Source organism: Rhinolophus sinicus, linkage group LG15 (genome assembly GCF_036562045.2).
Source record: "Rhinolophus sinicus isolate RSC01 linkage group LG15, ASM3656204v1, whole genome shotgun sequence".
Classification (NCBI taxonomy): domain Eukaryota; kingdom Metazoa; phylum Chordata; class Mammalia; order Chiroptera; family Rhinolophidae; genus Rhinolophus; species Rhinolophus sinicus.
The window spans coordinates 22,850,533-22,874,962 of record NC_133764.1 but is presented as its reverse complement, the minus strand read 5'-3'; the positions used below and the strand labels follow the sequence as shown (position 1 = coordinate 22,874,962).

The 24,430-nt window shown below is 40.5% G+C and overlaps 2 protein-coding genes across 9 annotated transcripts in view; one reads left to right on the top strand and one right to left on the bottom strand.

Moving 5' to 3' along the window:
- The window catches only part of ACACA (acetyl-CoA carboxylase alpha), a 268,765-nt gene that overhangs the window by 241,988 nt on the left and 2,347 nt on the right, over nt 1–24,430 (bottom strand). For 2 of the 7 annotated variants that reach the window (XM_074320146.1, XM_019732521.2), the window contains exon 2: nt 23,772–23,860. The exons of 2 other annotated variants lie outside the window; for them this stretch is intronic. In XM_074320146.1, the coding sequence (XP_074176247.1) occupies nt 23,772–23,803 (32 nt within the window). In that variant the 5' untranslated portion in view covers nt 23,804–23,860. Of the gene's footprint in view, nt 1–23,771; nt 23,909–24,430 lie in introns of all 7 variants that reach the window. 3 more of the 7 variants (XM_074320148.1, XM_019732522.2, XM_074320147.1) reach the window with 2 other exon arrangements.
- On the top strand, nt 700–12,892 carry LG15H17orf78 (linkage group 15 C17orf78 homolog). Of its 2 annotated transcripts, XM_019732529.2 has the most exons (8): nt 700–757; nt 1,781–1,854; nt 2,247–2,262; nt 2,364–2,606; nt 7,588–7,743; nt 9,592–9,716; nt 10,168–10,293; nt 12,818–12,892. In XM_019732529.2, the coding sequence occupies exons 1-8, from the start codon at nt 700–702 to the stop codon at nt 12,890–12,892; spliced, it is 873 nt and encodes a 290-aa protein (XP_019588088.2). The 2 variants fall into 2 exon arrangements, with proteins under 2 accessions (XP_019588088.2, XP_074176261.1); XM_074320160.1 differs by lacking the exons at nt 7,588–7,743; nt 9,592–9,716; nt 12,818–12,892 and having other exon boundaries at nt 10,168–10,686.

Below are 24,430 nucleotides of genomic sequence, written 5' to 3'. Positions count from 1 at the left end.
TATACTCACCTCACTATTCGGGCGTGTGAAAACGTACAAGACTAGATAGGTATGTCTGTGTTGACGTAAGTTTTTGTGTGTAACTGTGAATGAATTCTAGAGAACATTTGGTTGGAACATTTACAGAGGATGTGGAGAAGTCAAGCAATTTCCTCAAGACGATATAGTTAATAATGGCCTGTGTTGGAACCCAGTTCTATTGGTTCCTAGCCCAGAGCTCTCTCCAGTGTAACTCACTGACTCATGCAGTCCCAGTTTCCTGCTCCAGTCTAGAAACCACGTTCCCTAATCTCTGTACCTCTTTATGTTGGTGTATAAATCTACATGCCTGTGTCAGTGAGCATGCTTGTGAATGTCTACGTGTCTATCTGCAAGTATTTATAAAGCATATCACTGGGCGTTTATGCCCTTTCTCCTAGGGAAACCTCTAGGTAATTTCAGTTCCTTATGTTGGCACCAGCAGTGAGGTCAGGGAAGACCTTCTGAGTCAACCATTAACAAGCAGACGTGGTCCTCTACTCCAATCAACACTATTCCTGGGTCTTCAGGAAATGGGGCAAAATAATTAAGGGTGGAGCCAGACCTTCCCAGGGTCAAACTTGGTTCCAGGGCAGTGAAAACACCTAAAGACAAAACTATAAGGGATTGTGACAGATTAGCAGCATACTGCCTCTGCAAGGAGCATGTGCTCAAGCTGACATGGATACCATCTTGGTTTTCAGCCTGATCATTACATCCTATGATGCCAACAAGAAAGGTAAGTACTTCTCTAGACTAATATCCTGCAAAACACAGAGAGACCTAGCAAGTGTTTGGGGCTGTATTCCAGCAGATAAAGATGTAGCCCATACTCAGTAGGCAATGCTTTCCAATCATCCCATGTGTCCTCTTGCCTCTAGGCAGGACGAAAATGTATTCAACCCAGACAGCTGTTTGTTTCATGCTGAGAAGAGACTGGGATGCATTCTTCTGTCTTGTTCGCGGAGCTAACATTAAAAGTCCTTTCACTCTTAGATGGGTTTCTTTCCTGAAGAGTTCTGTCTCAGTTCCACTATTATCATCACCTAGTCCCCCAAATTCTTAGTCCCTCATAAGATGTTGTCTTCCTTTTTTTAAGATGTTACATCCAAATCCTTGGGAATGTTCTTAGATGGGGAGAGCTAAGGGAAAGGCTTGTGTGGGAGTGAAGTGGCACCATTTTCTACTCTTGATAACTGTTTATCCAAAACAGGATTTCTCTAACGTGTCCTAAAAATTTCATCTCTAAAAGTAGCTCACCAGATTTAAGGTCAAATAGCATAAGGTACAGTAGTTAACAAATTTAACAAATGAAGAAAACTCACAACACCCTGTGAGTTATGTGCCAAAAAGCATAAATAACTATGACCTATGGTTCCACGGAAACCTGGAGAGATACCTTGTCCATAGTTGCATTTAATAAACTTTCAAAAGTTTTAAAACAAGAAGACAGATAGAACAGGAAGGAGAAGACATAACAATAACCGGTGTTTGAAGGAATGGATTGGTTAGTCACACTTTAACTTCATTTAACTCTATTTCGTCTTTGTTTTTCCTAAAGATAATAGACTGGTACTCAGTTTTTTTTATACTATTCTAATTCCTACTTTTATATATTTTTATGTTTGGGGGGGAGAGTTTTTATCTTCCCAATTGCAAGTTTTATAAGAAGGAACTGCATTCTTTTGTATCTCCCTCCAGTGCCTAGAATTCTAAAGCGTAAATACCCAGTAAATCCTGACCTTTTTTTTTTTCCTTCCAGAACTCAGAGATAGCAGCTGCCAAGTGGAACAGCTGCCTGGGTTCTTCCCGAAGGGTGTGAGAAGTCTCAGGGATGTGCTAATGCCAGGTAGGGATGGGCCCTCTCTTCCTGAAAAATCACTTTGCCATTCCAGAGAATTTTTACTTTTAAAAGATGCCTGTTTCTCCTACTCCTCGCCCAGATCTCAAATACCCTATTTTAAAGATATGTGTCCCTCCTCCCCCAAGAGGTTTTCTGGAAACCAATTTTATAATTAACTGTTATTACCTAAGGCATTGTTAAATAAATCAGACAGACTGGGTGAAGAAAGAGAAAGACTCAGTGCTCTCTGCATTAGAGAAAACAATCTACGAGCATTTTTCTGGGCTGAATTTACTGCAGCCACCAATCTTCATGGGATTCATAGCAGAAGGAAGAAAGGCAGGGCTGGTATATTTAGTACCATAAGCACATGCTGAGGAAGCAGTTAAAAAGAGAAGAAAGCACAGTGAAGGAGTTTTAACAGAGGTCATGAATGGAAGGGGTTTAGCCATTCGGATTAAGAACCAGCTTCCTTTATTTTCTCTGGCTTTTCTCCTTCCAGCTCAGGCAGAAGCCAAAAGGTCCCCTTTCATCCAAAATCTAACTGTGGCTACCCTGCAGTGCCTCGGCTCTGAGAGCAAAGTGAAAGTCAACCTTGTATATTCGGAGAAAAGGCCAAAGGTCAAGCATACTCTGAAGAACCTGAGAGTCATTTCTGCTCCCCACAGAAACAGCACTGCCTCCCCAAGCTGTCACCTAACCCCCACATCCAAGTTGCAGACTGGATCCCTTCTAACAGGCAAAGGTGAGACTGGTAAATGGGATGAAAGTATGCATGACTTTTAGTTAACATCCCTGAACACAGGTAGATCTTAGTAGCAGCTATAGCCTCAAGGAAATGGGCAAATCCTTTCCTTGGGCAAATCTTTGTCCTTTATGAGACTCAGTTTTCTAATCGCTAAGAGCTCTTCTAGACCTGACATGCTGCAGTTTTCACATGATCTCCATTTCTGATGGGTCTTCTTTTGACAATGGTCACTTGAACTTGATTTACTTTGAATGTACATGGGAAAATATTCAAACAGCACAGATTTACAGTGAAAAGTACATCTCTCTCTTACTCCACTCTCTCAATCCTCCAGTTCTCTATCCCTGAGAAAACCACTATTAACAACTTATTGAATTTCTTTCCGGAAATACTCTAAACATGCATGGATGTATATATTTTAAAAACATAAATGGTAGCATACCATACACACTATTCTGTAACTTGCTTTTTCCCACTTAACAATGCATCTTATAGGTTGTTCTGTATCAATATGTATAAATTTGTCTCATTCCTTTTAACAGTTTACAGTATTACATTTTATGGCTATACTATAATTTATTCCACCAGTTCCCTATTGGTGGATATTTTGGTTGTTACCAGTTTTTTGCAAAGACAAACAATGCTGCAATCAATGACCCTATACATTCTTCTTTGTGTACCTGCAATTTATCAATAGGATAAATTCCAAGAAGCAGGATTGCTGCATCAAACGTTTGATAGATATTGCTAAATTACCCTCCACAGTGGTCGCTCCGTTTTGCCCTCCCATGCACTCTGTGTGGGGAGGGCTGTTCCCCTATAGTCGATGAGCAACGGTTCTTAACCTCAGCCTTAAGTTTCTCTGTTTCTGCCCTCCTCTCCTTCTTCTACCCATTCTTTCTGTCAAGTAGTTTATGATCAACAAATTGGCACTGGCAGTTCCCCTTTACCTACAGGCAATCCCCTAAATGTTACTGCTGCACTGCTGGAAAAATAAAACTTCACACTTTTAGAGAAATTGGGGGTTCATAAGCAGAATAATGGGGGGAAAAAACTTTTTAAAACTACAGTCTGTTTAGAGGACTAAAGATTGGGAAATAAATGGATAGGTTCTTGGGATGTGGCCCAGGTACAGTAAATTATATATCCTGACATGACATAAATGTTTTCATTCCTTTATTATATTTTCTAAAGTTCACATGGTGATCATTTTTGTGTGGAAAAAAATTTCTTAAAAACTTAAAAGCCTCTGACCGTGTGTGGGGGCCTTCAGTCACTCAATATTAATGTAAATTAATTCGGCCAGGTTGTTTTCCTCCTAACGTGTGACACCCCCCTTGAGTCAATGGTAGCTGTGATTTGTGATTAGTAACAGTGAACGTAGTCATTTTGGAGTCTAGAGCACTTTGCACAGGGCAAATCTTTCTTGGATATACTGCTATCCAGTGTTGGACTAGCAATTAAGGACACTAGCTCTTAGAACTTGGGACAAAGAAAACTGGGAGATTATGGGGGAGGAGAGATGCCAAAGATCAACCTCACCTAATTCCACAATGTGCTTTGTGTTAGCCCAGGACCCAGGAGGGGAGGAAGAGTTTAAGCCAATACCCTATACTATTTGAGCAGCACAAAGATTAAATGGATGTGTGGGGACTTAATCGTCAGTCAGGTTACATTTCTATGGAACAATGATGAATTGCAAACAGCCAACATATGAATGGAATTTTGAAATATCACCCCATTTATAAGTTTGAAACTGCCTGCTTTGAATTTAAACTTACACTGAGTAGCAGAAGGTGACAGACTCCAAGTAGGGTAGAAATAAAAATTAGGTAAAAGGTCAGATTTACAAGGTCATAAAAGAGATGCCAACTATAGGTGACACCATCTGCACAGAAGGATGTTCCAGAAACAGTCAGAAGACAGTGTCATGGAAAAGTCCCCAGAGCAGAGTAGGAATTCGAAATTGTAAGGATGAGAATGGACTGCAACACAGTCGGTCATCATCATCAGAAGAGGGTCAACACGGAATGTAGAAAAACGCCAGATGGAGACTATTTGTTACTGTTTATGGAATTTGGCCAAGGAAAAGATCCTCTGTTATAAGTGTTCTGAAATTTCTTTCTGGTAGAGAAAGATGACTTAGTAGGTCTTTATCACTTAAGAATGGTTTACATCATTTAGTTCCTATTGCTCAGATTCTATACTAATCAAGAAACTTCCCAATTACGCGTTAGGTTTCACAGGGGCCGATAAGTTTAGAAAAGGGTGCCTAGAGGAGAAACACAGCCTATCCAATCCATTTGACAGAGACATTCTCCTATGTTAATTTTTTAAATGTCATTTTAGTATATGGATTAGGCTTTTTGGAGTGTGATTAGTGTGAATTGATTCCTATTGTCTGCTTACCCTGCGTGAAACTGTGGGGAGAGGAGAAATAGCAAACAAATGTTTATTCTAGCATTAATTATCACCTTTGGCAAGTTACTTTATTTCTCCAGGGCTCAGTTTCTATAGCTACAAATGACAGACTTGACTAGATGGTCTAATTTCTATGTATTTTACGTAAAGTGGAGGTTTAGATCTGAAGTAGAAACCCGACAGCAATATGTCTTCTCAAATAGCCCTTTCAACCTGCAATTATTACAGAATAATCTCTAAGGTAGACTTCCATTTAAATATAATGCACCTAATGTTCCCTATTTAAAATAAATTATTTTGTACTAAAGCAGAGCAGCATCTCCTAAGTTAATTATTTCATAAATTTGGATTTTGGTATATCTTTTTTTTTTTTAATTTTATTAAATTTATTGGGGTGACAATTGTTAGTAAAATTACATAGATTTCAGGTGTACAATTCTGTATTACATCATCTATAAATCCCATTGTGTGTTCATCACCCAGGGTATATCTTCTTAAAGTGGGCATTCTTGCTCAATATCCTTAGCCAAAGAAAAGCTAATATTGCATGCAATTCCATCATCACCAGGAATGGGGAGCTTATATTTACAAATGTGCTCCACGTTGTTCTTCCCGTAAGTGGCCTGAGGAGTCCTCTGAAAATGGTTCATTATTTCCTTGACCCAGAGAACCCCACAAAATCATGTATAACTAGAGATTGAAATCTTCGTGTTCACTTTAAGAACACTTGTGAAACTGCCCAGGACATCAGAGGTATGCATATCTGAAAAGCCACCAAGTGTCTAAAGAATGTCACCTTACAGAAGCAATGTGTGCCATTCCGTCATTACAGTGGTAGAGTTGGTAGGTGTGTCCAGGCCAAACAGTGGGCTGGACGCAGGATCAGTGGCCCTGCTCAAAATCTTGCAGTGGATCCCCATTTCAATCAAAATAAAAGCCAAAACCCTTAAACTAGCCTACAAGGCCCTCAGCGATATGGGCCCATTTCCTTTAGAGCCTCCCCTCCTCCTGTCTCCTTGCTCACTCTACTAGAGTCTCACGGGCCTCCTTGCTCGTAACTGGAACATGCCAGGCACACTCTGCCTCGGGGCCTTTGCTCTAGCTCTCCTCTCTGCGTGGGGCACTACAGCAGGTCCACTAATAATGTCATTTTGTTGTAACACTGATAAGAAAAAAAAAATCGATTCCTGGCTGGGAGTATGTGGAGTTTGCACGTTCTCCCCATGTCTGTGTGGGTTTTCTCCGGGTACTGCAGTTACCTCCCACATCCCAACGACGTGCATGTTAGGGGAACTGGCGTGTCTCCATTGCCCCAGTGTCAGAGAGTGTGGATTTGTGTGTGAGTGTGCCCTTTGATGGAAGGGCGTCCTGTCCAGGGTGGGTCCCTGTCTTGTGCCCTGAGCTGCTGGGATAGGCTAGATCCTGAACTGGAATAAGCAAGTTGGAAAAGAATCATCTCACCTGTTTTTACTAATCTTTCTTAAATGTCTGTATAGCTCACATTTATTTCAATGTTGAATATTAGAAGTGTTTTGGGTCTTTAGAAGTTTGGTGATGTTTCTGTGACCAGAAATATGCCATAGGAACTTATATCAATGTTCACATCAATTAGCCTATGGTAAAATTGGTTTTATGTCGTTTCACTTAAAGTTGCAGTTTGCAAGAACCTATAGATGACATTAAGTGAGAACTTACTGTACTTCCCAAGGCATCTGCTTGGCTAATCCCCTCACCTCCTTCGAGTGTTGGCTCAAGCATCCCAGTTTCAGTGAAACCAGCCTATACTGCAGGTTGCCACACCACTGACCACCTGCACCCCCCAGATGGCTCCCTTACCTTGTTTTACTTTTAATTTTCTTTTGGTAGTACTCACCCCCTTCTAACATACCGTAAAATTTACTGTCTGCTTCTCCCTTTGGGTGTCCTCTTTGCTTGTCCCCTTGCTAGAATGAATCCAACTGATATATCCAAAGGACTGAAGTAGTCCCTGGCACTTAATCGATATTCATATCTAATTATTTGCTGAATGAATGGAATTGAGGAGTATAGGAAGCTGGGCTGGATGGTCTTTCTTCCTTCCAGCTACCCCTGCTTTCCTCAATCCCCTCTCAGAGTAGTTGACTTAAGACTCCACTAGACAGACGTGCAGCAGTCATTAAGACAAATATGATATTCCATATTCTTCCTTGGACTTTGGAGCCATCTTTTTTAAAGAAGAAAACTTTGAACGGTGTTACGCCCTCTACCCTTATTACAATTATGGCTTTAAGAATGATAAACAAACAAGATATGCTCCATTCCTCCACTCTGATCCTACATAGTCAAAGGCCTCGTGGGGATTTAATCCACACCTCTTATTAGCACTTCTATCCTCGTTTACTCTTGGCATTATTTGGTGCCCACACCCTAAACCTGTGGACGGATCAATGGGGCCACAATTAGAAGTTTCATATCAGGTAGAGCTAGGGTGTTTTGTTTTTTCTTTTTGCCAGGTAAAATAAATGACAAGATGAAATTTTCTCAGTTGTCCTTTCATTATTTCTTTTTTGTTTTACAGCTTTTTTACCAGGGATCTTCCAATGTAAGGTCTATCCAGTGATGGGGGCTTCATCAGAGACTTTTCCCACCATCAGCACCTCCATAACTCCTGGGAATCTAGGAGGAGAGAAAACCACACATATGGATGATTTTTCTACCCCTTTGAAACAACAAGGTACAGAATAAGTAACGGTAAGACAAGAACAGAAGGAAAAAGAAACATGGTTAGCCCCAACATTAGTCTGGGTCTCCTACCATTTTCCTGGAGGTTGAGAAGTTACACAGTTTACCTTAGAAAAATCATTCCATTTCTTATGGAAAAAATGAGTTTCTCTATAAAGAAGGTCCCACAAATGTTTGTAATTTGACACGACAGTCATGCGCTGCGTAACAACGTTTCAGTCAACGAAAGGCTGCACATACAACAGTGGTCCCATAACATTGTCATGGAGCTGAAAAATTCCTATTGTGAGGTCGTAACGTCCTAGCACAACGTATTGCTGACCTGTCTGTGGTGCTGCTGGTGTAAACAAACCTACGACTGTGCTGACAGCTGTATAAAAGCACAGCACATACAATTACACACAGTGCATAACACTTGATAAGGATGATAAACAACTATGCTATTGGCAAAACATACCTGCTATACTTTGTCATTGTTATTTTTGAGTCTTCTCTTTCCACTTTTGCTAGCCGTGAAACAGCAGCTATGTTAAGCCAGTAGCAGCCTCACACATCTCGTGCTTCCCATGTCTCTTGATTGCACTATTTTCTCTCGTGCTTGATGTAATCTTGTGTTGTTTTATAAACTTAATATAGCCTAACAAGTGTACAGTGTTTATAAAGTTTACAGTCGTGTACAGTATGTCCTAGGCCTGCACATTCACTCCCCACTCACTCACTGACTCACCCAAAGCAACTTCCAGTCCTGCCCGCTCCATTCATGGGAAGTGCCCTATACAGGTGGACCGTTTTTTAATCTTTTATACCGTCTTTTTACTGTACCTTTACTATGTTTAGACATGTTTAGCTACACAAATACTTACTATTGTGTTACAGTTGCCTACAGTATTCGGTACAGTGACATGCTGTACAGGCTTGTAGCCTAGGAGCGACAGGTTATACCATAGAGCCTAGGTGTGTGGGAGGCTGGACCATCCAGGTGTGTGTAAGTGCGCTCTGGGCTGTTCCCACAATGAAGCAATTGCCTAACAATGCATTTCTCAGAACACATTCCAGTCATTAAGCAGTACGCGACTGTATTAATAATCCTTTAACTCCACACACGCGAACTCATCTTGTCACTAGATTTGGGAAAAGAATAAAACGTAGGTAATTCCAGCCATTGCCTGTATAGATAGACAGCATTTCCACACTAGGCCATCATACAGAGATGCCAACAACCGAGTCCATGAGGCGTCTGCATTGTTTTTAGAAATAGCCTTCCCTACATTGGCCAGGACTCAAATTCCAGTTTGGGCTACATCCTAGTTCCTACCAGGAGAAAACTAAATATAAGGTTAGTAATAGCAGGATGCACAGAAACCATGTGTCCTCAGTGGGGCTTAGGACCCAGAAGCAACGCCAATTCACCTTGTCCCTCCTATGCCCCACGAAAGCCACCAGGAGCACAGGAAAGGTGGCTGTCTAATCCCACACTGTGTGTCGGGGCACACGGGGAGAGACCCAGAGGGCTGCTGGTGCAAGGTGGGTTTACAACACCTTGTGCACCTGCCCCTCATCCTCCCCTGAGGGTGGTGCAAGAGTCAGTTCTACTTGATCATAGAAAATCCCAAATTCCAGGGAAGGTGACTCATTGAGAAGAGACTGCAAAGGAGATGAGAGCAGAACCCATCATCCCCACCCCACTCCTGACTCTGTGTCTGAACGGGAAATTCAGCCTCTACCTCTGAATCAAGCTGGACCCCGATGAGTCATGTGAGCCAGAAAACCGTCAAGTCAAGGGTCAATCTCTTCCCTCTCTCAAATTCTCTTTTCTCCCTCTTCTACTCTTTTCTTTTAGATACAGATGAGAACCTAGAGATGAGGCAGAAATGGAGCATCGTGGTCAAAATTCTGCTTGCTGTCATTCTGTTGCTCAGTGGAGTCACCATTACAGTGTTTGTCATTTTTGAAGTCCCATGCCCTGTAAGTTTGCTGATATATTGGGTCCTTGGAGTTGATCTATAAATTTCTCCTTCTGTTCCAGAGGCATAATGAAAAAACCACAGACGCTGGAGTTTGGACAGATCTGCCACTTACACTCACTAGCTGAGTGGCTTTGAGAAAGTTGCTTGACTTGTCCAACCTCAGTTGCCTTGTCTTTAAAATGGGACTAATGATATTTGCCTCTTATGGTGGTTATCAAGGTGAATTGAGATCCTGTGTGACAGGCACCTGGCACACAGGAAGTCCTTGCTAAATGTAAGTTCCTTTCCTCTGCTGTACTTATATGTTCTTTAGAGGGGCTAGAGTGAATAGCACCATATATTTTCTTGAGAAGAGAAAATTTTCTTTAAATGGCCTGACACAAGGTTTGAAAGATAATCAAATGCATACCAGCCACTTAAAGTTAATGCCAGTCATTTTCTCCCTTCAGATTCAATGCCTGAGAGCCAGAAAGCTATGCCAACGCTGGTGGTTGTGGAGAAGGCAAAGGAAGGAAGGCCAGCAGCAACCCGAGGCGGCTGGGTCCCAGCCTGAGTCTCAGACGGAGAAGGAAAGCGTTCTCTGTATGGTTTGTGTCATTTGCTTGGAGAAAACGAGGCAAACACATAAGTGCTGGGAGACAGGGAGCTGCTTCACTTACGAAGCAAATATGGGTAATTCTTTTATGTGTCAGGAAATAGGTAGGTAGTTGTACCGCTGTTTTCTTAACATCAGTCCAGCCATAACACAATAGGGTATGTATTGAAAATACACATTTTTGGGCCCCGGATATAATGAATCAGAATGTCATTATATCTGGGGCCGGGAATCTTAGTTTTAAGATTTTTAATCAGCTCCCTAAGTAGAAGTGGATTTACTGTGAAATTAATGAAGTTTAAGCTTCAGGACCCATGGGACCTATATAAGACCTTGTATCCAATTTTGTTTTAAAATTTGTATACTTTTTTAAAAATCGTCCCCCAAACTGTAAGAGTTTCAGAGCCACAACTATGTATCCATCCTTGCCCCGAGGTAACTCACATACACCAAAGTTTAGGAACCACCACACTTGAACAGAGTTTGAATACTTGGCAAAATGGCTTCCTTCCTCCCTGCCCTGGGGTTTCTCAACAGGATTAGTTCCTATCGTCCTTTTATAAAACACATTACGCCACTGGTTCAGCACAGCTGCTTTAAATGCAGTTTCTCCATGGAGTGGAGTCAGCCTTTGAATACTAGAAATGGAAGAGTGCCTACAACATTTACATAATATCCACTAAGGCAAAGAGATGAGGTCTCTAATACTAAATTAAATACTAATTATAATACTGACTAAATACTAATTAAAGAAGGTGTCCACTTATGTAGAATTACAACATTGATAATGAGTCTCAAAGATTATCTTGTCTAAGATGGTATGGTACACATGCTGCCACTCTAATTCTATGTCGCTGCATGTATCAATAATCAAGCACAGTGAAACTAGAAGATGAATAAATGCTGGAGATTTAATGCACAGCATAGTGATTACAATCAACAATACTGTGCTATAGACTTCAAAATTGCTAAGAGACTAGATCTGAAATGTTCTCACCACAAAAACGAAGTGATCACTATGGGCCATGATAGAGGTGTTAGCTGAAGCTATGATGGTAATTATACTGCAATACATAAGTGTATCAAATCAACACATTATACACCTTAAACTTTAAATCAACACATTATACATCTCAATGTCAATTTTAAAAAATCAAGCACAGCACTCTTTCCACCCAGACATAGCATCAGAATCTCATCACAGGGCTTCAGATACCCAGCGTCATCTCTGAATATTTTGTCATCTTTGGTCTAGGTTAATATTTTCCATAACTCCTTTTAACTCCTTTTCTGCTAATTTTGGATAATGTAAATTAGTATGATTTTTTTTTTTTAAACTGGGGAATCTTGGGGAACAGTGTGTTTCTCCAGGGCCCATCAGCTCCAAGTTGTTGTCCTTCAATCTAGCTATGGAGGGCACAGCTCAGCTCCAAGTCCAGTTGCCGTTTTCAATCTTTAGTTGCAGGGGGCGCAGCCCACCATCCCATGTGGGAATCAAACCAGCAATCCTGTTGTTCAGAGCCCGTGCTCTAACCAACTGAGCCATCCAGCCGCCCAAATTAGTATGATTTTATCATATGGTGTATTTATATTATCATTTCTTTTGAACATTGGAAGAAATAGACCTAAAGGGGACTAAAAAGTCTAGTTCAGGATTAGAGGTAACCATGAAGCAGCAACTCTGATCGAATTTTTTCTTTGAACAAAATAAGCTATTAAAGAATAAATGAATAGAAATAATAAGCAATTTTACACATATCACCTCATTTGAGCCTCACAAAAAGCCTGGGAGGTAGTTAGCGCAGGTATCTAGATTTTATTGATAACTTAAACTGAGGCTCAGAGAGGTTATGTGACTTTCCCAAGGCCACACAGCTGGTAGAAACAGAACTAAAATCCAGGTCTTTTAATTCCTATGCTGGACTTATTGGCTCATTCATCTATTCCACAAAAGTTTACTGAAAGTGACATTTTACTTCTATGTGCCTTCTGGAGGCTTACAGTCTATGTTCATAATAGGTAAGCATTTGGAAAGTACATACAAAATCAGAAAGTGCATGGAGTCAGGTATAGTGAGAGTGGAATGGGATTGGTAAAAAATATTTGGTCCATTTTGACCCAGATCTCTGCTGCTTTTCAAACACAGTGAGATTGTTTGGGCCTGATTCAGGAATGAAGAGGAATCCCTGTGCTTCTGGGATCCAAAGTAGCTGCAGACCCAGGGCCCTTTCCATTTAAGGCAAACAGGTTAAGCAAGGGGTGGATAGGCTCTTGCTAGCAGGTTCCAGGTTCCAACAAACTGTAGGTTTTCATACTGAGTGCACCTTGCTGATACTTTCTCAATTTAACACAATAACTTTTCCTAGAATCATTGGGGAATAGAGACAAAATGATGATTACCTGGAATTATATAGGGTTTTGTATTTAGCTATCTCTTTTTTGGTACATGAAAAAATACCCATTCCCATCCTCCTTTATTTTTCATATTTCCTTTCAATCTCTAGGTTGGACAAAATGCTCTCAACTCAAGCTCAAAGAAAGCTGCAGGGATCACTATTATCTACCAGACGTACTTCTGAGGAGTTCTGCTCTGCTTCACATGCTGAATGAAGGATACTCCAGGACGGTCTTCTCCCTGTTATTAATCAATATGGGCAGATTACAGCAGGCACATTACAATCAAACAGTAATGCCAGGCCAGAGAAGGGGGAGCCTATGCTTAGCAGGTACCCTCATGCCATTGGTACTGACTGAGTCACACGCCTCTGAGATTCACTTTGTACTTCCACAGAAAGCGGGTATCTTCTCACCCCATCAAATGAAGACAAAAAGTCTTCCCTCTTGGCACTGTGAATGACCTACTGCTCTTTTGAACAAAAGGTTGAAATGCATCTTCCAAGGAACTGGACATGGGCAGAGCAGCCATGACTGTGGCCCAGTTCACCAGCTCCTGTTATCGTCACAGCTGACTTCATGCTCACTGGCTCTCAGCTGGCTTAGGGGAGGGCTCCTGTTTTCCCAGGCTGACAGCCATCGAGGTTTATGATTTAGCCTCTGTCTTACATTCATTTTTGCTCCAAAAGACGCATTAGAGCTGATGGTCCGGCTAGGTCTTATTTTCGGGGAAGCACGGTACCAACACACTGGTGAAGGGAGCCGACCTGAAGCATTCCAGAAGTCCTCCTCAGAAGTCATCCCCCAGGGCTCAGGGACTGCATACCAACAGGACCCAGATGAGGTCTCCTGATAACACAGGATTCCTAAAGTGGGTCTGCCACTATATCCTACCGTGATGGTGAGCTGCATACATTCTGAACAAGGGTCCAGAGCAAAATGACTATGATGATCTTTCTCAGGGAGGCACAGATACGTCAAGTCTAACCTGCTTAAGTAAGTTTGGTGAGAAAGTGGAAGGAGCTGATATTAATGCAGCATTTAGGGAAGAAAGGAATGGCAGGAGGATAAGGGTGTTGTCCTGCTTCTTTTCATAAAAGGCTGAAACCATTCCATTTTGTTTTGGTGAAATGTGCCTGTTGCTAAGTAATTGTTTTCTTAGTTCTCTGGTGGAAACCATATACAAATTGTAGCCTTCTTTCTTTCACTTCAAGTATTGCCCAAAAAAGTGATTCTCAAAACTATACCAACAGGGGAATATATCTTGCCCCAAACCCTGATTTAATATTCAAGCTCAGCCTGGAAGAGATGGAACAGATACAAAACATGGATGATGGTAGTTTTCAAGGAAGTCCTTTAGAATCCTCTAGGGATTCTGAAGTTCCACAAACCTTTAAAATATAGTAGGTAATGATCACAGGGTACTGGGGCTGGCATTTGGATAAATGCGTCTATTATTTGCACCCTTCCACTGACTCACAACATCACCTCCAGTTTATCCTGCCATCTATGGCTCGTTCTGACCATGAAATAAGGGGGGAAATAGCTTGCTCCTTCCCAACACAGTTAAGGAGAATTATGAAAAGCATTCTGCACTTAGAAGCTCTTGTGCTAAGACTGATGCTTACATTCGTCCTCCGCTTTCCCGGCCTCATCCACCACAGAATGTCCTATAATCCAGGAACATGAGATTTCCCAGGAGATGAAACCTGGGCAAAGCCTACATTCATTAACTTTTCTGCAAAAGTATAACTTGGGTAACATTTATAGTGACTTTCTTTACAGAAATTCACTGAAAGGATCAAAATTGTTTATTTTGCTTTGGAGACAACTTGTTTCCCTTGCCACAAAGCAAGGTCCCTCTGAGGATTTTCTGACTCCCTAATCAGTTAACCATTTTGAATTCCATAGTCTCTTACCAGCGGAGACCTGTGAAAACTAAGAGATGGAAGAGATGATAGCAGACGAGAAGGGAGAACTTTCTTGTGGACTTTGGGATAGGCACTTTACTCTGCAGATCACTTCAGAGCAGGGCACAATTCTCTGTCACCACTACAGAATAAATTACAGTCTCAACTTGATGAAACACTGTTTCTGTGGAGTACCAATTATTTCCCTAGGAAGTGACTAGTTGGCAAGGTTTTTACTGCAAATTCTTTCTCATTAAGTTACCACACTTGATTTTTCGATTATTAAAGTACATTCTCATTATTAACAATTTTTAGAAAATACTGGAAAATATAAGGAATTAAAAAAAAGAAAAAATGTTATACCTAATCCTCCTTCTCAGACATAACCCCTATTAATGCTTTGATGCATCTCTTTACAGACATTATATATATATATATACACACACACACACACACACACACCCTTACACAGAAAAAGACATATGTTACACAAATAACATCATACATTTCATACAATTTTAAACCTGCCCCCTCTTTTTGGCTAACGTATTACTAGCATATTTCCAGTTAGCCCAAGTTGTGTTTTTTTCAAGTCTTAGAAATGACTGGAAGTCATTTCATCTTTTCTAAGGGTCTAAGTCGCCCCAATACATTTTGATAGGTCCAAAGATTAAGGTAGGTAGTTGCTTAGGACAGAGAAGGCACATTCACAGAAACGCCCAGTTAAAACTTTTGAAAGTATTGCTGAATGACATTAATAGTTGTATTTGTAGGTGTGCTAAAGCATGGCTTTGTTCAATATAAACACTTAAAATATACAACAATTTTATATCTGTTTTGTCATTTCTTCACTTTTTAGATATACCTGTGTTCTCAAAAAATCAAAGTGACCTAGGACTCTCTGGACCTTGGAAAAGCCTGAGCAGGCCATTAGCATCCCTCCTTTTCTGCACCCCCAGGCTAGTGCAGGGGGCTAACTAATCAGAGGACTAAAGCTGGTTCCAGCCCTGATCGTTCTCCCCTGCCCTTCTTGTTTTAGAGCCTCGTCAAGCACTGTCCAGCAGATTCTGACCTAGAGCACTTTCACTGTTTATGTCCAGAACTAGCCCTTTTCCAAGGAAGACTTGCTCCATGTACTAATGGCTAGGGGCTAGGAACATTTCTCTTTTTTTGCCCTGGACAGGTTGAGTCTTATGGCCCCTCCTCCCTTCACACTCTGATCCTCCACTCCTCCCCTCCCACTCTCAGAAAGGATTCCGTTTTCCAGTTCAGACAGTGGCCCTCATGTGTATACTTCCTCATTCTTAGGCTTGACGCCTGTAGTGTCTTCTCTACATTTACATTTGTATATCTCTATATTGCTTTGTAGCCAAAAAGCACTATGTTCATAGTAGACATTCAAAAAATGTGTTGAGGGGCACGCACATGGGCCAGTGAGCTGCGCCCTCCACAACTAGATTGAAGGACAACGATTTGACTTGGAGCTGATGGGCCCTGGAAAAACACAGTTCCCAACACTCCCCAATAAAAATTTTTTTAAAAAAAGTGTGTTGATAATATCACACCACTAAATGGATAGCTGAGGGTATCATAACTTTCTAGAAGAAAATGAGATTTTTACATCAAAGCTGCTATTGGTTACCAGATGGATGCAAACCAATGAAGGGCCATCCTGTAATTGTTGGTAACACTGGAATTCATCTCTCCAGACTAACATGTTTTTCTTTGGTTTTTTGTTTATCTGTTCATCTTTCTCTTCTTGTTCCTTTTCCAACTTTTCTTTTTCCTTTCCTTTTTTTTCTTTCCCTTATTCAGTGACCTGACTTGTCAGTCATCCAATACTAAAAATTTCCCTTAATTTCCAATCCTAAGGAACTTAGATCCATGTCCATACTTAAGTTTCAAGCCTCCAAAGCCTTTTTTCTTCTACCTCAGCCTCTTTCACCGGCGGTAATTTACCAACTTTCACCAGACCTGTGAATTTGCGCCACCCAGTGGCTCAAGTTGCTGACTTCATCCTCTAAAAAAAGCAGTGGTCATAAACAATTACACGTAAAATAAACAAATGAAAACAAATGGGAAACCCGTATCACTGTCCCAAAGGAAGAAAAATCATTCACAACGGCCTAATTTTGCCCTATTTTAAATTCTATTTTCTAAAACTTAAAATAGGATGCAGAAGAATATGTTTAGAGGTATAGTGTCATGGTCTCCATAGAATATTATCTTCAGAAGACTCTTCAGCGATTTATTCAGGTCACTACTGCTCCCTACTGCACCAAAAACGAATAAACAAGTGCAGGCTGTAGTGTAAAAATCATTGATCTGTAGAAGAATCAAACATTCAACAGAAGAGACACTGAATTTGAAGACTTATAAACTATACATACAAGGTCAGACAGCAGTTTATTTCTTCTACAATGAATTTTCTCAGACATGTCTCTGTCTAGGACATATACCAAGGAGCAGAATTCATGGGTTGTGGGCTATGTACAGCATTCATCTTTGCTAGATTACGTATGGTTCTCTAAAAAGGTTGTACCAAATGCACTCTCCCCAGCAGTAGAATCCTGATTATTCCACACCCTCCCTAACTTGGAAATCTCAGACTGTAATTTTTGCCAATGTGATGGGTATGAAATAGTATGTCATTGTTGTTCTTAAGTGCATTTTCCTGCTTAATAGTGAGGTTGAGCATCTTTCCATATATTTATTTACTTCAGGTTTTCTCATGCTTGCTTATAACCTCTCTTTTTCTGTTGGATTGTTAGTCTTTTTTATTGAGTTGTAGAGTTTTGTATTCCTGTCTATACATTTGGCCCCCTGTATCAGCAGGTTCTGCATTCACAGAATTCAACCAACTGTGGATTGTGGATTGAAAATATATTTTTTTAAATGTTACATTGTTGCTGACGTACTATGTACTGTTTCCCCCCAAATAAGACCTAACTAAAAAATAAGCCCTAGCATGATTTTTCAGGATGCTCATAATATAAAATAAGCCCTACCGTATTTCCCCAAAAATAATACCGGGTCTTAAATTAATTTTTGCTGCAAAAGACGCATTAGGGCTTATTTTATATTACGAGTATCCTGAAAAATCATGCTACGAATTATTTTCCGGTTAGGTCTTATTTTGGGGAAATACGGTAGTCAGGCCTACAATTGTTGCGTCTGTACTGAACATGCACAGACTTTTTTTTGTTATTATTCCCTAAACAATACAGCATAATAACTATTTACATAGCATTAACATTGTATTAGGTATCATAAGTAATCTAGAGATGATCAAAAGTATATGGGAGGATATGCATAGGCTATAAGCAAATAGTACACCTTTTTATATAAAGGACTTGAGAATCCTTGGATTGTGGTATCCAAGGGGTGTCCTAGAACCAATCTCCCATGGATACCATGGGACAACTGTGTTATTATCTATAGTTAGAGATAAAATGCTTAAAATTAATCCACCAGGAAGGATGAGCAGGTTGGAGTAAAAAGATCTCACTGAAAGTATCGATACAGGAATCAGATTATTTCCTTTCTAGTTAGGAAGCAGGGAGCTAGAAGGGTAAACAGTGATACACAGCAGAGAGAAGAGGAGGCCAGGCAGATCTCCCTGAAGTGATGTTGCTCTGGCACACCGACTATCTGTTCCGACAAAGTTCATCTTCCCTATGATTAGACAAAGAAAAATGTTGTGCAAAGGTACTTGATGGTTTGCCAGGAAGGGCCCAGTGATTTTTAGTGGAACATATACCCAGGAGTTTAGATATTGGCGCATGTTGCAATTCTTTTCAGCACTATGGAATCATTAAAAATGCTAAGGAAAACAATTTCTAAATAAATCATTCAGAAATTGAATGTGTGCATTACTTAGTTGGTTTAGTTTCAGAATAAGACGACAGATACTGGTAGTTTTCTGAGAGCTTTTTTTTTCTTCCTGCCATAAAAAACTGAATAGAGCTGGAACATGCTGACAACCCAACTACTTTATTTTGTCATGTATGTGTTGGCAAAGCAGAGTCCTTCAAAAAGGGAGTCCTCGACGCCTTCTAAGAAATATGTTGTTTTGTGGGACTTGCAGCCATAGAAAGCAAAATGAAAATAGATTCTCGGAGCCAAGTGGGACTCCCAGAGCTTTAGAACCTGACAGTTTATTTATGCATAAATCTGCATGTTGAAGAATATTATATTAGAAATACACTTTAGATTACAACATGTTTCATAGACAAAGGATTAGTATCCAGGAATACAGTAGTAGCCCTTTCCCATGGAGGATACTCCAAGACCTCCAGTGGATGCCTGAAACCGCAGATGGTACTGAACCCTATATATACACACAATGTTTTGTCTTGTACATACATATCTATGATAAAGCTTAATTTACAAATTAGGTATTATAAGAGATTAACAATAATAATAAAATAGAATCAAAACAATATACTCTAATAAAAGTTATGTGAATGGGGTGTCTCTCTCCCCCCACACCTCGGATATGCTGGACAAAGAGATGATTCCTATCCCAGCAGGGACAGAACAGAATGGGGTGAAATTTTATCACAGCATGCAATTTAAAACTTATGAATTCTTATTTCTGGAATTTTCCATTTAATATTTCCAAACCACGATTGATCATGGGTAACTGAAACCACAGAAAATGAAACTACAAATAAAGGGGAACTAATGTACATATTCTGTATTTCTCAGGAACCATTCCATTCCTAAAAAGATTTTACGTATCTCTGCTGGGATCCATTACCTTCTGAGGTTGTATAAAGTATTGGTTAGAGGTTGGGGATAAAAGTTTGAATCCGTACTATACTGCCTGCTTACACTCTCCAACCATCAATTTCTGTATCAGTAAAATGGGAGTAATAACACCTCCCTTAAGTGTTTTTAAGGATTAAAATGAGAAAATATATACAGAAAGCCTTGAACAGTAGCTAATTTTAGTACCTAGTTGGGAGGAGAATCCTGCTGCGTCATTTTGAAAACTGTCAACCTCCAAGATAGAATATACCTGCCGAGGACTCCTGTGGTTAATTGGGCCCAAATTCATAACCAGAGTCTAGCAGCCATTGTTTACTGGGCATCCCAAGCACACTGCATGTCAGGGAAAAGCCAAAGGCTGAGCTACCAAGCCTCCTGCACCATGTTCCTGCCTGCATTGTGCTGCTATCTGAGCTGATCCTTATAAAGAAGCTCCAGGTATCGTATTTTGACCAATGGGACTGAGATCTTCCTGCCCAATAGGAGCTGTACACCTATATCCTCATTTGCATCTTTACTGACCAATCAGAGTAACTCCACAGTAACTAATCAGAGCATGTGGATCCACCCAGTCAGAACACTGCAATTTGGACCAATCAATGGTGCAAATTTGAAGTTCTAATTTGCATATAAATGGACCAATCAGGGAGGGTATGGGGGGCATAGGAACTTCTCTATACAAGCCAGTGCCCCCTTTATTTCAATGGAGTGCACTTTTAGGGCGTTTCCCCAGCTTGTGAGCTGTAACACTTGAGCTGCAACACTAGAGCTGTAACACTTGGGCTACTTCAGCTGAGCAGCTTGCTTGAGCTGCTCACTTGAGCTATTTTACTGGAGTAGTTTCACTCAAATAAAGTTTCTCCCTTCAGCACACCCCAGACTGGGTACTGAATTGGTGGCAGCAAACTTCAGGTGACAAGAGCGTGTCTGTGTGTGAATGCATGATTAAATAGTAAATAGTTTCAGAGAAAACTGTTGTCCTTGGCATAACTATAGATTCTAGAAAATTAATAAAGGGAGTAGACAAACACTACAAAATGTGTTTGGCTGTGTAAAAATAACCAATTACAGTCACTTACGTAAACAGCTTAGCATTTAAGACCTAATTATCATGCAGCACAACAATTACATATATCATTAAATATGCATCAGATTAACCTTGTTAGTTTTGATTATAGTAGTAAAGTACTACGTATTAATATATAAGTCTCATAATATATAAGTCTGTTCACTCTTTACATTAATTAAATGGGACAGAGCTCCTGAGTTTGTTCTGCATTCAAGGTAAGGCTGGATTATCTATCCATCCTTGATTGCAACTATGCATTTGCCCTGGGACCTGTGAGATAATGTACACTTTCATTAGTTTTGTATAGTGAGAAAGGTGCTAAAGAAGCAAGCAGTAAAATAAATTGTTTAATTGTTGGTGTTCTGGAAACCTATGGGTTTCCAGTAGTTAGTTCTTGATTTAAATAATGAAAAAAATCTAATGCCGAGCACTAGCCAACCTAACCTAGAACAAGTTCTAAACAAGCCCCAGGGTCATCCTATGAAGCTCGTAGAGAATTAAAATTACAATTACGATTACAATTATAATCATAGGGGACGGCCTGGTGGCTCAGGTGGTTGGAGCGCCGTGCTCCTAACGCCGAGGTTGCCAGTTGGATTCCCACATGGGCCAGTGAGCTGCGCCCTCTACAGCTAAGATTGTGAACAACGGCTGTCCCTGGAGCTGGGCTGGCGTGAGCAGCCAGAGGTTGGCATGAGCTGCCATGGGCTGCTGAGTGCTGCTGTGTGCTGCCATGAGCTGCCGGTGGCGGTCGCTGGGAGCTGCTGGGAGCTTCTATGAGTGGCCGACCTACAACTGGTGACCGAATGCCTCAGCTGGGGGAAACGCAAGGCTCATAATACCAGCATGGGCCAGTGAGCTGTGTCCTACACAACTAGACTGAGAAACAACAACTTGAACCGGAGTAGGGGGAGAGGCGGAAGGGGAAAAAAAAAACATTACAATTATTTGACTCTCACCATGAACTAGGTACTATACATACATCATCACAAAACTCTTACTAGGTTTTTTTTTTTTTTCCATTTTACATTGAAAAGAGGCACAGACAATAACTTGCCTAAATTGCTGAAGGTAGTGAAGGGTGGAGATAGGATTCAAATTCAGAAAAGCTTCAAAGTCCATGCTTTTTCCATTATATTAAACTATGCCAGGTTCCTTACAAATCATATTTCAAACATTTATTAGGCACTTGTTGGTTGCAAAAGAATACAGACTGCCTGTCATCAAATGATGCAAAATATTTTAGGAGCCTGTTTTGACAGTCAAAAGGTGGAGGCCCTGTATATCAGGCTGAAAAGCATGCAGCTAGGCTGCCTAGTAGGCATTTTAAAGTTTTCTGATCAACAGTGACTCATGGGACAGATATCCTGTATTTTTTGTAAATCAAAATGAAGTCAGTGAGGTGATGAAGAGGCAGATGAGATGGGTAGCAAAGGTTTGGATTCATGAAACCTCTACTTAATGGCCATAGCATTATGAAAATCCTGATTCCTGCTAAACTCTTCAGTTTTAAATAGTCAGAAGCGGTTTCTTAGTTACATTTGGACACATGTGGTTTTAATTCTGGCTGTGCTACATAGTAAATGAATGTCTTTTGGGCAAGTGACTTTACCTCTCTGAGCCTTGTTTTTCCTCATCTGTAAAGTGGGATACTGCAGGGCCCTTCAGCAGAATTTTTTCCCCCTCTTGTTTACCTTTGAGATCTTTAAGGCCCTCCTACTTATGCAGAAGCACCCCAAACAGGTCACTGTGTGGAGAAATGGCTACATGTAGGTCTTACATTTCTTTTTTTCTTTTTTTAAATGTTTGTAAGTTTATTTGAGCCAAAATGATGACATATTCTTGGGAGCAAGATATCAAATACTCCCTATACCTTACATTTCTTTAAGCAGACTAGGAGAGGTGCATCAGCCCTTCCTCTGCAGACTGATCATAGTTGGAATGGATTATGTAGCAGACTAGGAACCTTCTGGAAGGAAAAGGATTGATTCCCTAACTCCTTCGACTAGGATGGCAATAAAGGGAGAAAGATAGGGAGGGGTGGAGTGAGAGGGGCAGGAAGGAGGAGGGCAATGCTCTTGATGCAAGAGAGAATAAGGAGGCTGGAACCACTCCTTAGTTGGGCCTCAAGGACTGTAACCCTTGAGGCTCAGGCCTTTTGAGGAGTGAAGCCCTCTCTACTGAGTGCGTCACAGGAAGACTCTTTGCCTTGAAGAGCCCCTGTAACTGGCAAAGGGCTCTGCTCTGGGACCTAAATTCCTGGTTAATTTACATTGACTGGTATATCTCAGAGTTTAAAGGGGAGGAAGTTGAAACCTAAAAGGCACAGCTAGATTTTTAGATTTTCTATTTTATCTATCTGTATACCAAAATACAGAGAGCCACTTCAGTTACAAGAAAAAATAAACATTAGATGAGATAAAGTTCATAAAGTCTTTGAGAACTCTGGACATAGTAACTAGAAATGGTAGAGAATCATTTCCATAGGGAGAGAGGCTCAGAAACTGCGCTTCTGTTTTTAACAACCGCAGCTTAGTATTTGAAAAGGAGTTGCTGGGATAGTTTGGACTCAGTCGATGGCAGCCACAATAGAGTCTGACAGTATGATACAATTTTCCTCATTGGGTTTCGAGTTCAAAAGTCAGCCTTCTGAGTTAGTTATGAATGGAAGGGCTTGGAGAATGTGCTATTAATCTGTTCTGAAGGTCGGCCTTCAAAAAATATTAACCCAACCTGGATTGATCCTGGTAATGTAAATTTCTGTCTTAAGGAGGATGAAAGGTGTTTTCCCAGGTTCCTTTACAGACATGTTTAGTGAGGGAAGCAACAAGGTACTTAGTCATCCCTGCTAGGACAGGTTCAATACAGGTATGTATTGAACTGGAAGTATGCAAAGGGGGTACTTAACCCAGACTTGGGGGCCCGGAGAGATGTTCCTGAGGAAGTAATGTCTAAGTTGAAGTGGAGATACCCTGGCAAAGGAAGCTTGGAAGGAACAGGGTGCATAAGGGAAAATCAAGGTACTTCCGTTGAGCTGGAGAATGAAGTGTGAGATGGGGCAGTTTTGACAAATAGAAAGACACTAGACCTTGAAGGGCCTTCTACAAAGAAAGAGAGATCATATAATTTATTGTACAAACTGAGACACTTTTGAGAGTGAAATGAGAAAATATAACTAATTATATCGGGACAATAGGAGTAAATCAGAACTGTCCTGAGCCAATTGGGACTTATGGTCACCCTATTGTAAGTCATGTTCAGGTGTTTGGACCGCCAGTGAAAGCATAGATTGGATATAGCTTCTCTTTTTACCTTATACATTTTGCCTGAGTGACTTCATCCATACCTTTGCCTTTACTTGCTTATTTCACAAATATCCGTCCAGGATGCACTTCTGGGCACTGAGGTTATAAAGAAGAAAAGACACAGTGTCTGTCCTCAAGCTCTGTCTAAAGAAGACACACATCCAAAGAAACAATTCTAATAACAATTATACAATTTTAGCCCCTGCCTCTCCTCTGAGCTCTGACCTCATATATGTCATTTCCACTCAGGTTGCAAAACACAGATCCAAAACAGAACTTCTAATTTCTCTTCCAAATCTGTTTTTCCTTCAGCTGGTCTTATTGATGTCACTATCCACTACACTGCTGAAGGCAAAAATTCAGAAAATTACTATCTTAATCAGTGCTATCCTTCTTCTCACTGTGCATTTTAATTTCTCCACATCTTTCTTACGTACAACAACTAAATTCTTTTTTTAACTTATATTTATTTATTTACTTATTTATTTTTAATTAAAGTTTATTGGGGTGACAATTGTTAGTCAAGTTACACAGGTTTCAGGTGTACAATTCTGTAATACATCATCTATATCTCACATTATGTGTTCACCCAGAGTCAGTTCTCCTTCCATCACCATATATTTGACCCCGTTTACCCTCTTCTTAGGACCCCTGTCCTCCCTTTCC